At 37.6% G+C, this 17,845-nt stretch overlaps 1 protein-coding gene across 2 annotated transcripts in view; it reads right to left on the reverse strand.

The window, feature by feature from the left end:
- EIF2B3 (eukaryotic translation initiation factor 2B subunit gamma) overlaps nt 1-17,845 on the reverse strand; it is a 120,710-nt gene that overhangs the window by 96,302 nt on the left and 6,563 nt on the right. For both annotated transcript variants that reach the window (XM_018043491.1, XM_005678550.3), the window contains exon 3: nt 12,174-12,322. In XM_018043491.1, coding sequence (XP_017898980.1) covers nt 12,174-12,322 — 149 coding nt within the window. The remainder of the gene's footprint in view (nt 1-12,173; nt 12,323-17,845) is intronic.

Raw genomic sequence — 17,845 nt, forward strand, 5'->3', positions numbered from 1 at the left:
TACTGAAGCTGAAGTTCCAATACTTTGGCCATCTGATGCAAAGAGCATCACATGGGAAAGACCCTGATGCTGGGAAAGACTGAAGGCAGGAGGAGTAGGGGGTGACAGAGGATGAGATGATTGTATAGTATGACTGGCTCTATGCATGAGTATGAGAAAATTCTGAGATATAGTGAAGGACAGGGAAGTCTGGTGCTGTAGTCCATGGGTCACAGAGTCAGACATGACTTAGTGACTGAACAACAGCAACCCAGAAAGAAAAAAAAGAGTACCAATTAAGTTATTTAATTGATAAGTTTTATTTTTTAGTACATCTCAAAAAAACAGAGACTTGAGTATAAGTTTTAAAGGTATATGCTCAACACTGGGTGAGGCCTTCAGATTACACAACTTGGAGGTAAAAATACCCCCCTCATATCTCAGCTTTGTAGTAATTCCTCCTTCATACTAGTAACATCTACATTTCCTCATCTCCACACCATCACAAATTCCTATTCTTCCTACAAGAATCAATTAGAAAGCGTCAATAAGCAGAGCTAAGCAGTTTCCTCTGGAGGCCGCACAGTACTGTAACTCTGTGCTCAGTTGCCCAGTCGTGTCTGATTGTTTGGGAACCCAGGGACTGTAGCCTGTCAGGCTTCTCTGCCCATGGGATTTCCCTGGAAAGAATACTGGAGTGAGTTGCCCTTTCCTCCTCCAGGGGGTCTTCCAGACCCAGGGATCAAACTTGTGTCTCCTGCATCCCCTGCACTGGCAGGCGGATTCTTTACCACTGAGCCACCTGTGAATCCCACCATGTTCTTAACCCACTCTAGTACTGGACTCTCAAATAAAAGTTCAATTTCCGAGGAGATAAGTGCCATCTGACTGTACCCAGCAGACATGATTCTATTAATCCCTCAATTAGTCAATGCACTTAGGGGAAGGCAATGGCAATCCACTCCAGTACTCTTGCCTGGCAAATCCCATGGACAGAGAAGCCTGGTAGGCTGCAGTTCATGGGGTCGCTAGGAGTCGGACACGACTAAGCGACTTCACTTTCACTTTTCACTTTCATGCACTAGAGAGGGAAATGGCAACCCACTCCAGTATTCTTGCCTGGAGGATCCCAGGGATGGGGAAGCCTGGTGGGCTGCTGTCTATCGTCTATGGGGTGGCACAGAGTCGGACACGACTGAAGCAACTTAGCAGTAGACTTTGGCACCTAATGTACAGTCTTTCTTTCCACCTGAAGTGTAGGAAAGTTATTCAACCTCTATGAGCCCTACTTTCCTCACCTGTAAAATGGGAACAAAGATTCAGCTTATATATACACGTATATATATAAAATATTCTTAAGATGTATTTATATATAAATTCAGTTCATATATATATATATATTCTTAAGATTCTTTTCCATTACAGGCTATTACAAGATCTTGAAAAAAATGTAAAAACAAAAAATATGATTCAGGAAAAGTACACTTAGCTATAAGGGGTCTTTTGTGATTCCATATGAATTTTAGGATTTTTTTTTTAATTTCTGTAAACAATGTTACTGGATCTTTGACAGTGATGGCATTGAATCTGTAGGCTGCTTTGGTTAGTGTGGACACTTTAACAATATTAATTTTTCTAATTCATAAATATGGGATATCTTTGCAAAAAAAAGAAAAAATGGAGATAAAGACAACATACCTCAGAGTGTAGTTGGAGGATTAAATTAAATAATGCATATTAAGTGTATAGCATGGAGGCTTCTAGTGTTGGAAATCTCATGGACTAGGAACCCAAAAACAGTTACAAATACCTAAAAATTATGGGTAAGGTACTAACAAAAAATTACTCCAAAGGTATTCAAATTTATGAGAAAGAATAGGAAAATACCAAGTGCCAGAATTGAAGAAGGAAATGAAAACTACGTTGAAAATTTTGCTGTTATTGCTGAGTTGCTAAGGTGTGTCCAGCTCTTTTGAGACTCCATGGACTGTTGCCTGCCAGGCTCCTCTGTCCATGGGATTTCCTAGGCAAGAATACTGGAGTGGGCTGCCGTTTCCTTCACCAGGGGATGTTCCTGATCCAGGGATCAAACCCACGTCTCCTGCACTGGCAGGCAGGTTCTTTACCACTGAGCCACCAGTTACACTGGGCCAAAAGATGAAGTTTGAAGCTGGTATGAAAGCATGAAAGCTGGGAGTGTGAACTGAGATTCTGCATAAATGGGACCTCAGTGAAAGGGTAAATTTGGAGAAAAAAAATCCACCTATAGCACAGGGAGTCCATCAAAGACGTTTGTCTGTTTGCTCCTGGGACAAAAAATTCTGAGAGAATATTATTTCTAACCTAGAATTCTATGTAAAGATAAGTTATCATTCAAGAGTGAGGATGGAATAAACATTTTTAAACATGCACTTCTCAAAATATTTACCTTCCATGTTCTCTTTAAAAAGCCAATAATGACTGGGTTCCTTTGAAATGGGAGAGTAAACCAAGAAAGAATAAAATGTGAGATCTAGGAACCAGGGTATCCAACACGGGAGAGAAAAGGGAATTCACAGAATGATAGTGAAAAGAAGTTCCAGAATGACAGATTTACAGCAGGCTAGAACAATGAGTAGAAATTTCAAGAGAGAATAGATGGCTTCCAGGAGGACAGTCTCAAAAGAAAAAAAAAATGATGGACTGAATACCTAAATTGTTTAAACAAACTGACATCTTTTCATTCCTTTTAAAGGATCTGAGGATGAATTAGCGATAGAAACAAAAAACTAAGCAACTTTATTTTTGTTTGTTTGTTTGTTTCTTTTTTTTTAATTTTATTTTTTATTTTTTAAATTTTAAAATCTTTAATTCTTACATGCGTTCCCAAACATGAACCCCCCTCCCACCTCCCTCCCCACAACATCTCTCTGGGTCATCCCCATGCACCAGCCCCAAGCATGCTGTACCCTGCGTCAGACATGGACTGGCGATTCAATTCTTACATGATAGTATACATGTTAGAATTCCCATTCTCCCAAATCATCCCACCCTCTCCCTCTCCCTCTGAGTCCAAAAGTCCATTATACACATCTGTGTCTTTTTTCCTGTCTTGCATACAGGGTCATCAAAAAGGGAGGCAATTAATAGCTCTAAGAAAAACAAGTCATTGTATTTAAAAAAGGAACTTGGAACAGTTGACAGAACTTTTGGAAGAGTTGATAGAACTTTTCTTCTTTATCTTGATATGTATTTCAATAAATATCTTATCTTCCATATCTATTATCAAAACTCAGTATACAACACACACACTACTATATATAAGATAGATAACCAACATGGACCTATGGTGTAGCACAGGGAACTCTACTCAATATTCTATGATAACCTCTATGGGGCAGGGGGGAGTCTGAAGCAGAATGGATATATGTATGTGTGTAATTGGGTCACTTATTTGTATGCGTGAAGCTAACACATTGTGGATCAACTATATTCCAATAGAATTAAAAAAAAAAAAACTTGGTATACCAAAAAAGGTAATTTTATGTATGTAACTTATACTTCCATAAACCTGATTTAAAAAAAAAAAATCAAACTGTACTTTTAAAATGGGTGTATTTTATTGTATACAAATTATAACTCAATAAAGTTGATTTATTAAAAAGGGAAATATAGGGACTTCCCTGGTGGTTTAGTGGCTAAGAGTTGGTGATCCCAATGCAGGGGACCTGGGTTTGATCCCTGGTCAGGGAACTAGATCCCACATGGTACAACTAAAGGTCTTGTATGCTGCAACTAAGACCCAAAGCAGCCAAATAAACAAATGTTAAGAAAAAAAAAAAAAAAGGGAAACGTAACACTAGTACACTATATAACTCAGCTGTAAATAAATCCCTTATAATTGATTTAATAAAAATTTTGATGCTACTATACTGGGAAATTAGGAAAGAGGGAGCTTATGTACATGGAGAAGGGCAGACAAGGTGCTAAATGAGTCAAATCCTTACTTTCCATAGTGGAATTACAATAGATAATATCTAAAACTTAAAGAAAATAGCAGTATAAATATGGTACTTAGAAATATTTGAGGGCATTATCAGAAGGAAAAAAAGAAGAGCTGAAAGCAGTTGCTTCTGAAGAGTAAGAATAATAAACAAGGAAGGACAGTGCAGGAGACCCTTGTTATTTACTCTAAGTCTTGTAACTATTTGATTCTTTAAATTATATATATACGTATATTATTTGCATATACAATATATATACTAACAAAAAGAGAGCATGAAAACACAATCTAGGAACAAACCTAAAAAAAGATAAATAAGATTTTTATGAAGAAAATCATAAAACTTTATTGGGATATATTTTAAATGACTAAAATAAATGGATTATGACCCAGCAATCCCACTGCTGGGCATACACACCGAGGAAACCAGAACTGAAAGAGACACATGTACCCCAATGTTCATCGCAGCACTGTTTATAATAGCTAGGACATGGAAACAACCTAGATGTCCATCAGCAGATGAATGGATAAGAAAGCTGTGGTACATATACACAATGGAGTATTACTCAGCCATTAAAAAGAATTCATTTGAATCAGTTCTGATGAGATGGATGAAACTGGAGCCGATTATACAGAGTGAAGTAAGCCAGAAAGAAAAACACCAATACAGTATACTAACACATATATATGGAATTTAGGAAGATGGCAATGACGACCCTGTATGCAAGACAGGGAAAGAGACACAGATGTGTATAATGGACTTTTGGACTCAGAGGGAGAGGGAGAGGGTGGGATGATTTGGGAGAATGACATTCTAACATGTATACTATCATGTAAGAATTGAATCGCCAGTCCATGTCTGATGCAGGATACAGCATGCTTGGAGCTGGTGCATGGGGATGACCCAGAGAGGTGTTATGGGGAGGGAGGTGGGAGGCGGGTTCATGTTTGGGAATGCATGTAAGAATTAAAGATTTTAAAATTTAAAAAAATTAAAAAAATAAAAAATAAAAAATAAAAAAATAAAATAAATGGAGAAATTCTAAGTGAATTAGAGCCTGAAATGTAAGAAGCAAGATTAAACTTTTATATGAAATCTTAAGAAAATTTCTTTTAAGATGTTAAAATAGGGATTAATTTCTAAAGCAAAAACCAGAAATCACAAACCATAAAAGAAAAACTGAAAAATCAATTTCAATAAAATTTAATAGCTTCTATTTCTCCTAGAGCCCAGACTGTAGTCCATAAACATGTTCCACAAAAAGAAACCATCTGGGCTGTTTTTTTAACCACTTTATTAAGACTGACATCATAATCAAAATCAAGGCTTTTAAAATAAATATCTGATTTCATTTCTGAATATAAAGCAATATGAAGTAAACACATGAAGTATTATTGTCAAAAAAAGTTGACACTGAATCTAATTAAAATTTAGATCCAAACTCCAGTTTACAAGAAAATACTGAAAAAGAGAAGTTAGCCAATGTTCACTGCAGCATATACACAACTGCCAAGATATGTAAACAACCTGTGTCCACAGACAAATGAATGGATAAATAAAATGTGGTATATGCATACAATGGAATATTATTCATCCATTAAAAATAGTCAAATCTTGGCATTTGCAACAACATGGATGGAACTTAAAAGCATATGCTAACAAATAAGTCAAACAGAGAAAGACAAACACCATAAAATCTCACCTACACATGGAATCTAAAAACAAATATACAACAACAAAGCCAAGTTTATAGTTACAAAGAACAGACTAGTAGTTGCCAGAGGTCAGTGGTGGGAGGTAAGCGAAATAGGCAAAGGGAGCCAAAAGGTACAAACTTCCAGTTATAAAATAAGTAAGTCATGGAGATGCAATGTACAACTTGGTGACTACAGTTAATCATAGCGTACCGTCCCAGGTGGCGCTAGTGGTAAAGAACCTGCCTGCCAATGCAGGAGACATAAGAGATGTGGGTTCAATCCCCAGCTCAGGAAGATCCCTTGGAAGAGGGCATGGCAACCCACTCCAGTATTCTTGCCTGAAGAATTCCTTGGACAGAGGAGCCTGGAGGGCTACGGTCCATAGGAATGCAAAAAGTCAGACACAACTGAGCACGCCCACAAAGGAAGGGAAAGGCCATATACATATCTGAATTTTTTGTTCTTTAGTATACCGGTAGGTTGAAAATATTAATACATCTGTCTGCAGTCACCAGAAATAGTCGGACAAAGTTTGCTCAGACACAGGTAAGACTGAATCCTTCGTCAGTCTGATAAATATGAAATACTACTATGAAGAAAATACAAAATCTAAGTACTTTTATACTATCAGCACCAGTTATAAAAATGGAGCTCACTCACCCAGGGCCTGGGAGAATGAATGAGCCAATAATTATCTTTTGATAAGTCAAAGAAAGAGGTTTGGGCAGCTGAAATAAAAAGTGATAAGCCAGTAAATCAGTGAAACTGTATGATGAGATAAGGCAAAATGAAGTAGAAAAGAATGCCACAAGGATAAAACCAAATGAAATATGTTGAAAGAATACAACATAGCAGATATGATGTCCACCTCCAATAATTGATAAGCATATACATTTAGCAAATGCAATACAAATGACGAAGATGGTAAATTAATATGGTAAAATACGTTTTAAACAAAGAAGCCAAATAAAGCTAATATACTACTGTGGTCTTTCTCTGAGAAAAGCAGAAACCACATGGGATAACCTCAGTAATATTTGAGAAACTCAGTGTGTAGGAAGTGGGTAAAAATAAAAGAACCAAAAGCTAATAAACTCAAAAGTCAAAGGTAATATTCTTTTATACCAAAATCTTATTAAAAAAGAATCAACGTTTAGGAAGTTGCCTTTTAGGCTTCCCTGGTGGCTCAGATGGTAAAGCATCTGCCTGCAATGCGGGAGACCCGGGTTCAATCCCTGGGTCGGGAAGATCCCCTGGAGAAGGAAATGACAACCCACTCCAGCACTCTTGTCTGGAAAATTCCATGGATGGAGAAGCTTGGTAGGCTACAGTCCATGGGGTTGGTTACAAAGAGTCAGAAATGACTGAGCGACTTCACTTTCTCACTTCTTTCTTGTGGGCAAAAGGGAAGAGATATAAATTGGCTCAAAGAAGCACTGCTTTTAAACCACAGCACAGCTGGAGGTGTTACTTTCTCCCTTAAAGAGCTATTTGTCATCCCTTAGCAAACAACTGCCTCCTCAGGCTGTCTCAACTCTTCAACTGTTTATATGTATTTCCACTGCACTTCCTACAAGTTCATGTTGATCCCAGACAGACAGTTCTGAATTTTGGCTTGTTTGCCTTTGTTCTTAATGGTTATTCAGGAGGCTACTTATGTTCCTCCACAGGTCAGTTCTGTTGCCTTCTACTTGAGGTCGGAATGCAAGCTGATGTGATGAAGCCAGGATTTCAGGAGTCACTGGTACAAGAGAAACCAAGCAGAGAAAGCAAAGAGAACAGACACCTGTTAGTCAAAGTCACAACTTAAGAAAGCTCAGAGGTAGGATTATAGGTAAAGGATGCTGTGTAAATGATGTGGAAACAGGAGTAAGGAAGGAAAAGAAATGAGACCATGAAGAATGAGTTAACGGAGAAGGCAATGGCACCCTACTCCTGTACTCTCGCCTGGAAAATCCCATGGACGGAGGAGCCTGGTAGGCTGCAGCCCATGGGGTCGTGAAGAGTCGAACACGACTGAGTGACTTCCCTTTCACTTTTCACTTTCATGCGTTGGAGAAGGAAATGGCAACCCACTCTAGTGTTCTTTCCTGGAGAACCCCAGGGACAGGGGAGCCTGGTGGGCTGCCGTCTATGGGGTCACACAGAGTCGGACACAACTGAAGTGACTTAGCAGCAGCAGCAGCAGAATGAGTTAATGAGGATTCTGATCTCAGGGATAAGGAGGAGCCCTAAAATAAGAAGTGATCAAAACCATAAGAAGAGGTAGTAGCCTGGGAATAAAATGTCCTTTTGGTAGTTACTTTACTCTTTACCTCATGCCCTCTCCTGTTTATTAATAGTTGCCCCTATTATTTCTCAAGCCTCTAAGGGTTATAGGAACTCATTTGCATGGATCTCCCAGGATCTCCAGTTCCAGGCTAGGGCAAAAATAACATTTCTAAGATTTATAGATTAGGGAATAGAGAGTCTAGTTTATACCTCCATACTAAACTTTTAGACAGTAACTAAAACAGCTCCTGGGAAGACCACTAAACACTCTAAGCTTCTTGGTAAACTTGGCATCTAACCCTGTAAAATAACACAGTTCTCTTCTCATTATCCTAGTAAAATCCTCTATTTCTTCCTTAAATAAGAAACTGTACTCAAGAAAGCCACACACCCAACATGATAGTATTAGAGATCTCCCTTCTATCAGAAAATCTACTTGTATGAAAGCACAGAAAGACGGCCAAAAAGTAAAAGGAAATGTCTATATACACTGAACTTCTGGAAGCCCTGACCATGGAAATAAGACAATAAAAAGAAATGAAAGCATTAAGATTAAAAAGGAAGATGTAATACTGTTTTTATTTGCAAGCAACATGCTGTATATAGACAATCTTAAAGAATCTACAATTTAAGAAAGTCATGGGGTACAAAGCTAATACATTAAAAACCAGCTATGTGGCTACATACAAGTAATAAACAATTAGAAAATAGAATGAAAAGTACTAGTTACAATATTATCAAACTGATGAAATAGGAATAAAATTGCTGAAAGATGCTCAAAACCTCTATACTGAAAATTATTTTAAAAAACACTACTGAGAGAAATTACAGGCAATCTAAATAAGTAGATGTCCAAGGATTGGAAGATTCAATATTAAGATGTCAATTCTCCCTCAAAATGACCAAAAGATTCAGTGCAATGCCAATCAAAATCCCAGAAAGCGTTTTCCTGGCTAAAAACTGGCAAACTAATTCTAAAATTTATGTGGAAATGCAAAGGACTTAGAATAATCAAGGCAATCTTAAGGAAAAGGAACAAAGTTGGCAGATTTATAGTACCTGATTTCAAGACCAACTTTATAAAGTTAAGATAATCAAGACTTTATTAAATGTAGTACGGAAGCAGAGACAAGACAAACAGACCAATGGAACAAAGAAGAAAGAACAGAAATAGCACACACATAATCAGTCAGCTGATTTTCAACTAAGGCACCAGAGCAACTCAATGGGGAAAGGAAGGTCTTTTTAACAAATGATGCAAGAACAACTGAATATTCATACAGAAAAAAGTAAACCTTTATTCCTATAACATTTTTAGATGTAAACACAGAAGAATATCTTTTTAAGCTTAGGGTAAGCAAAGATTTCTTAGGATACAAAAAACACCAACCACAGGGGACTTCACTGGCAGCTCAGTGGCTAAGACTCCATGCTTCCACTGCAGGGGGCACAGGTTCAATTCCTGGTTGGGGAACTAAGATCCAGCATGCCTCGTGGTATGGACAAAAAAAAAAAAAAAAAAAAGTACTAACCATAAAAGAAAAAATCGGTAATTTGGATTTCATCAACATTTAAGACTTTTGGCCATCAAAGTCACCATTAAGAATATAAAAGGGCAAGCCAGAGACTGGCAGAAAATATTCACAACACATATCTGACAAAAGGCTTGTATCTATAATTTACAAAGAATTTCTATAATCTATAATAAAAAGGCAAACAACTAAAAAAAAAAGGCAAATGTCTTGAACAGATATTTCATGAAGATATACAAATGGTCAAAAATCACATGAAAATGTGATCAGCATCATTATTATCAGGGACATGCAAATTAAAACCACAATGAGATAGTGTTACGTAATACCCACTAGAATGGTTAAAATTAAAAAGACTGACAGTACCAAGTGGTGATGAAGATGTGAAGCAAATGCAATTCTTATACATTGCTGACAGAAGTATAAAATGTACAACCACTTAGAAAACTATCTGGTATTTCTCAATACAGTAAATCCTAAAAACTATAATGTAATTTTTTTCAAACTATATTTTTACAAAAAGATCTGCAGAACAATGTTCATAACAGCTTTATTCATAATATCTAAAATTTTGAAACAATGCAAATGACCATCAACAGAAAAATGAGTAAACAGTGGTATTCTTATTCAATGGAATGCTACTCAGCAATAAATAAGAACAAACTAGTTATACCAGTAATACATGAATTTGAAAAATACTATGTTGAACAAAAGAAAATAAAATAAAATTATATGATTTCATTTATATGTAGTTCATGAACAAGCAAAATAACATGGTGACAAATCAGAATAGCAGTTGACTTTAAAGGTGGGGGATTAACTAAAATGAAGCACAAAGGAACTGTGAGAGGTGATGGAAATATTCTAGATTTGGAAAATGATAACCTAGTGGCTCAGATGGTAAAGAATCTACCTGCAATGTGGGAGATCTGGGTTTGATTCCTGGGTTGGGAAGATCTCCTGGAGGAGCGCATGGCAACCCACTCCAGTATTCTTGCCTGGAGAATCCCCATAGACAGAGGAGCCTGGCGGACTTCAGTCCCATAGGGTCACAAAGAGTTGTACATGTTGAGTGACTGAGCCACAGCACAATCTGAGTGTATATAATTGTCAAAACTCATCAAACTATATACTTAATATGTGTATTTTACTGTGTATAAACATAAAATACATTTATACACAGTAAATGGGCACTGTGTATACAGCTACCCTGGTGGCTCAGTGGTAAAAGAATCTGCCTGCCAATGCAGGAGACTCAAGAGATGAGGATTTAGTTCCTGGGTTGGGAAGATGCCTTGGAGTAGGAAATGGCAACCCTCTCCTGCATTCTTGCCTGGACAAGAATAAAAAACTGGCTACAATCCACAGGGTTGCAAAGAGTTAGACTCCACTGAGCATGCACAGAAAGGAAGGGAAAGGCCATGTAAATATCTGCATTAATTTTTTGCTCTTTGGTGCATAGATATGCAGAAAATATTAATATATCTGTTTGCAATCACCAGAAATAGTAGGAGAAATTTTGCTCCCCAACTCAAATTAGATGGCAACATTATTAGAATGTAATTTTTTCCAAAGGACATCAATTTTAGAATAGTCAGCAGTGGAACTTTCTCAGTTTATGTGCCACAAACCATGGGGACTGCATCCTCATATCCACAGGCTCGCTATATAATATTTTTTTAATTTTTATTTACTTGCTATATAATTCTTAAAATAATTTATTATTTATTTATTTTTGGCTCTGCGGGGTCTTCATTGCTACACGGTCTTTTCTCTAGTTGCAGCAAGCGGGGGCTACTCTCTAGTTGAGGTACTCAGGCTTCCCATTGTGGTGACTTCTCTTGATGTGGAGCATGGGCTCTAGTGTGTGGGGGCTTCAGTAGCTGCAACACGTGGGCTCAGTAGTTACGGCTCCCAGACTCTCAGCACAGGCTCAACAGATATGGTGTCTGGGCTTAGTTACCCTGAGGCATGTGGGATCTTCCCAGATCAGAGATCAAATCTGTGTTTCCCGCATTGGAAGGAGGATTCTTTACCACTGAGCCACCAGGGAAGCCCGCTCATGTTAGCTCTTTAATCAAAGGAGACTAAACTTTCAAATACTATCATGTAAAGGAGCCGAAATTTTTGAAAGTTTCTTCCGATTTCTTTCCACTCAATCTCTCATCTGCAGAGTCAACTGGTGGTCTCATTTCTATTACTACAGATGAAAATGAAAGTGAAAGTCGCTCAGTCATGTCCAACTCTTTGATGCCCCACGACTATACAGTCTGCGGAATCTCCAGGCCAGAATATTGGAGTGGGTAGCCTTTCCCTTCTCCAGGGGATCTGCCCAACCCAAGGATTGAACCCAGGTCTCCCACACTGTAGGCAGATTCTTCATCAGCTGAGCCACCAGGAAAGCCCCTACTATACATAAGTTTTGCTTATTCATGAACTTTATATAAATAGAATCTTTTTAAGTACATTAGAAATGTATCTTTTTTATAAAGATATATTATAACTGAAAAATACTGGAAACTAGTGACTATGACAACTGAGTGTCTAAATCTTTACTAGTAACCAAACTAAACAGCAGCTGAAACATGGGCAACAAAATATGGGGTATTAGAAAATATTTTTTAAAATACACTGTAAACTGCAATGCATTGGGAAAACATAAGATATTTATTTTCAACAAATAAACAAAAAAACAATAAATAGTTTTTCACCTTAAGTTTCTGATATATGTGGCGCAGAGAATCTGCAGTTCCCATGTCAGCTTCATCAGGAATACACACAATATCTAGCTTCATTTTCATCTTGTTGAAGTCTGCACACAAAGCCTTTTGGACTTCCTTGGTTGTAATGACAATGACTTCTATAGCATGAAAAAAAAGGAAGGAAAAGTGCAAAAACTTTCATTCATTTAGACAATGGCTACACTACTTCAATTAGATTTGGTCTGTTTCTAGATTTAGTAATGACAGCTAATATTATCGAGATATTGCAACACACTTTACATGCATCTTCTCAATTAATTCTTACAGCAAATTATTAAAAATTTATAAAAATTCCTCCATTTTACAAATGAGGAAACTTGGACTAAAAGATATGAAGTGGCTTTGTTCAGGGTACATAAAACCAGTAAGCAAGAGATCTAAGATGAAACATGTTAATATATTATACACCACTTCTTCCTGACATAAAGGATTCAAAAGAGCACTTATTAAACCATACACCAATGAGATTATATTTTATCCTATTCTAGTTTTAATTTTTGGTCACACCATGCTGCATGTGGGATCTTAGTTCCCCTGACCAGGGACTGAACCTGTGCCCCCTGTATTGGAGGCAGGGAGTCTTAACTACTGGACCACCAGGGAAATCCTGGGATCACATTTTAAAATTTCCTTCACTACAAAGAAAGAGCTATCACCACTTCCCATCAGATGGCTATTAGTGTTTCACTGATGATCATAATGAATTCAGTAACAGACAATTTCCATATAATAGATGCCTTCACCTTATCCATATAGCAATCAAAAACTTGGGGTTCTGTCATGGATCTTTGGCAGGGTAATGTAATCCACTGCAATAAAACATGTGTTGCAGATACCTGATAATTAGATTTTAGCATCTCTAAAGTATAACAATTTCTATATGTGTTTCATCAGTTCAGTTCAGTTGCTCAGCTGTGTCCAGCTCTTTGCAACCTCATGAATCGCAGCACACCAGGCCTCCCTGTCCATCACCAACTCCCAGAGTTCACTCAAACTCACATCCATCGAGTCCATGATGCCATCCAGCCATCTCATCCTCTGTCATCCCCTTCTCCTCCTGCCCCCAATTCCTCCCAGCATCAGTCTTTTCTAATGAGTCAACTCTTCGCATGAGGTGGCCAAAGTACTGGAGTTTCAGCTTTAGCATCATTCCTTCCAAAGAAATCCCAGGGCTGATCTTCAGAATGGTCTGGTTGGATCTCCTCACAGTCCAAGGGACTCTCAAGAGTCTTCTCCAACACCACACTTCAAAAGCATCAATTCTTCCCCACTCAGCCTTCTTCACAGTCCAACTCTCACATCCATACATGACTACTGGGAAAACCATATCTTTGACCAGAAGGACCTTTATCAGCAAAGTAATGTCTCTGCTTTTCAATATGCTGTCTAGGTTTGTCACAGCTTTTCTTCCAAGGAGCAAGAATCGTTGAATTTCATGGTTGCAGTCACCATCTACAGTGATTTTGGAGCCCAAGAAAATAGTCTGTCACTGTTTCCACTGTTTTCCCATCTACTTGCCACAAAGTGACCAGATGCCAAGATCTTTGTTTTTGAATGTTGAGTTTTAAGCCAGCTTTTTCACTCTCTTCTTTTACTTTCATCAAGAGGCTTTTTAGTTCCTCTTCACTTTCTGCCATAAGGGTAGTGTCATCTGCATAACTGAGGTTATTGATATTTCTTCTGGCAATCTTGATTCCAGCTTGTGCTTCATCCAGCCCTGCATTTCACATGATGTACTCTGCATAAAAGTTAAATAAGCAGGATAATATACAGCCTTGACATACTCCTTTCCCAATTTTGAATCAGTCCATTGTTCCATGTCCAGTTCTAACTGTTGCTTCCTGACCTGCATATAGGTTTCTCAAGAGGCAGGTCAGCTGGTCTGGTATTCCCATCTCTTTCAGAATTTTCCACAGTTTGCTGTGATCCATACTGTCAAAGGCTTTAGCATAGTCAATGAAGCAGAAGTAGATGTTTTCTGGAACTCTCTTGCTTTTTCAATGATCCAACAGAGGTTGGCAATTTGATCTCCAGTTCCTCTGCCTTTTCTAAAACCAGCTTGAACATCTGGAAGTTCACAGTTCATGTACTGTTGAAGCCCATCTTGGAGAATTTTGAGCATTACTTTGCTAGCATGTGAAATGAGTGCAATTGTGCAGTAGTTTGAGCATTCTTTGGCATTGCCCTTCTTTGGGATTGTAATGAAAACTGACTTTTTCCAGGCCTGTGGCCACTGCTGAGTTTTCCAAATTTTATGGCATATTGAGCAGCACTTTAACAGCATCATCTTTTAGGATGTGAAATAGCTCAACTGGAATTCCATCACCTCCACTAGCTTTGTTCATAGTGATGCTTCCTAAGCTTTGAGTTCATACTCTAGGATGTCTGTCTGTAGGTAAGTGATTACACCATTATGGTTATCTGGGTCATTAAGATCTTTTTTGTATAGTTCTGTGTATTTTTTGCTACCTCTTCTTAATATCTTCTGCTTCTGTTAGGTCCATACCATTTCTGTCCTTAATTGTGCCCATCTTTGCATGAAATGTTCCCTTGGTATCTCTTCACTTTCTTGAAGAGATCTCTAGTCCTTCCCATTCTATTGTTTTCCTCTATTTATTTGCATTGATCACTTAGTAAGGCTTTCTTATCTCTCCTTGCTATTCATTATGGAGAGACTAATGCTAAGCAGGGCTATGAACTTCCTAAAATAATGAACTATATGAACAGAATGAACAAAGAGTTTATAGATCAACTACAGAACATCATGTTTAGGAGTCATTCTCCAAATTCTGAGTTAGCCTCATTCAGAAGAAATTTTCTATATAATAGGCATTTAATATGCCACAAAAAACTATCCCCAAATATAACTAAAGATATATAGCAAGAGGAAAAAAAAAGCGATGACAAAGCCATAACAACTTATTAAAGGAAAGCAGTATATTTTAAAGTGTATTAAGAAGTGTCATTCACCTGTGATATTGAGTTCTAAAAAGAAAATCTTTTCTAAAACACATCTCAATGTCAATATCATACAGACCACTGCAAAGAACTGTTCATGGGTCTGTCTCAAGAAAGTATGACTGGAATAAACACTGGATCATAAGCCCAGGGCCCAGCATCTGGCACCACCTCCATCTGGTATTCTAATCTGCTATATCTAACTAAAGGACACCTCAAACTCATTGTGGCCAAAGCCAAACTCACTGTCTTCGCTCAGACCTGTTCATTGTCTTACATTTCCTCTCCTGTTACTGATATCACTATCCACTTAGTTACTTACCTAAGCAGAAAGTAGAGGTAACTCATCCCTTTCTTTCCACTACCCCTCCCCATGAATCAACGACATTCCCAAATGGGCCTTCTTTGCCATCCTTAGCACTAATGCCTTAGTTCAGGCCCTCTTTGCTGTTAGCATGGACTTTTGTATCAATCTCTTAACTCATCTCCTTGCTTATAGTCTTGACCCCCTCATACTAATTCTTCATACAGCTCCCAAAGCAGTTGTTTAAAAAAATCTGTATTTCAAATTTATTATCATAAAGTTGTTCACATTTGCTTATTATCTTTTTTGTTTGTTTGCTTGTTTTGGCTGCGCTGCATGGCTATAGGATCTCAATTCCCCACCAGGGACTGAACCTGGGCCACGGCAGTGAAAGTGCAGAATCATAACCACTAGACCATCAAGGAACTCTCTTGCTTATTAACTTTTAATGTCTGTAGGATTTGTGGTGATGTTTTGTCTTTCATTCCTGTTATTAGTAATTTGTGTCTTCTCCCCTGTTTTTGATCAGTCTAACTAAAGATTTAACAATTCTATTGATATATTTTTTTAAAGAATCATCTCTTGGTTTTACTGATTTTCTCTAATGCTTTTGGCTGCTATTTCACTTACTGCTGTTGTTATCATTTTTATCTCCTTTCTACTTGAGTTTCATTAGCTTCTCTTTTTCCAGTTTGTCAAAGTAGAAAATTAGATGATAATTTGAGACATTTCTTTTCTAACAGAGAACTTAATGTTATAAAATTTTCTGTAAACATTGCTTTAGCTACATGACTCAAATTTGAAAATATTGAATTCTCCTTTTCAGTAAGTTAAAAACATTTTCTAATTCCCCTTGTGGTCAGATGGCCAAAAAGCACAAGAAAAGATGATCAACATCACTAATTATTAGAGAAATGTAAATGAAAACTACAATGAGCTATCACCTTACACTGGTCAGAATGGCCATCACCCCAAAAATTCTAAGAATAATAAATGCTAGAGAGGGTATGGAGGAAAGGGAACCCTCCTACGCTGTTGGTGGGAATGTAAATTAGTACAGCCACCATGGAGAACAGTATGGAGGTTCCTTAAAAACTCGAAACTACCATATGACCCAGCAATCCCACTCCTAGGCATATAAACCACAATTCAAAAAGATACATACAAAAAAAATAAATGCAGCCCGATGTTCACTGCAGCATTATTTACAATAGCCAGGACATGGAAGCAACCTAAATGTCCATCAACAGAGGAACAGATAAAGAAGATGTCATATATATATACTTGGTAAAATATTACTCACCCATAAAAAAGAACAAAATAATGCCATCTGTAGCAACATGGATGGACCTAAAGACTGTCATACTGAGTCATGTAAGTCAGACACAGAAAGTTAAACATCATATGATATTGCTTATTGCTTATATGTGGAATCTAAAAAAAAAGGGTAAAAATGAAGTCTGTATAGAAGCAGAGCCACAGATGTAGAAAACAAACTTATGGCTACCAGGGGACAAGGGGGAGAAGGGATAAATTGGAAGTTTTGGATTGACATAGAAACACTACTATATAAAATAGGTAACTAATAAGAAGGAATGATGCTAAAGCTGAAGCTCCAGTACTTTGGCCACCTCACACAAAGAGCTGACTCATTGGAAAAGACACTGATGCTGGGAGGGATTGGGGGCAGGAGGAGAAGGGGACAACAGAGGATGAGATGGCTGGATGGCATCATGGACTTGATGGATGTGAGTCTGAGTGAACTCCGGGAGTTGGTGATGGACAGGGAGGCCTGGCGTGCTGCGATTCATGGGTCGCAAAGAGTCGGACATGACTGAGTGACTGAACTGAACTGAACTGAATAAGAACCTACTGTATAGCACAGGGAACTCTACTCAATACTCCGCAATGGCCTATATGGGAAAAGAGTCTAGAGAAAGAGTGGATATACGTGTATGTATAACTGATTCACTTTGCTGTACACCTGAAACTAATACGATACTATAAATCAACTATACTCTAATAAAATTGTTTTTTAAATTTCCTTTGTGGTTTCTTCTTTGGGTTATGTACAGATATGTGGTTTGATTTCCAAATACTTAGGGATTCTCTTGATACCTCTATTTTACTGATTTCTACTGTAACTCTACTGTGGTTAGAGAATATATTTTATATTAATCTTCAAAGATTTATTGAGACCTGATTTATTTCAAAAAATACAGTCTATCCTCGTAAAAGTTCTTAGCATTTGAAAAGAATTGTGCATTCTGCTTTACTAGGTGGCATGTTCTATAAATGTCAATTAGGTAAAATTGTAAAAAATCATAATGAATCCACAAAAGGCTGCCAGAATTAATAA

The sequence above is a fragment of the Capra hircus genome, chromosome 3, assembly GCF_001704415.2.
Source record: "Capra hircus breed San Clemente chromosome 3, ASM170441v1, whole genome shotgun sequence".
NCBI lineage: Eukaryota > Metazoa > Chordata > Mammalia > Artiodactyla > Bovidae > Capra > Capra hircus.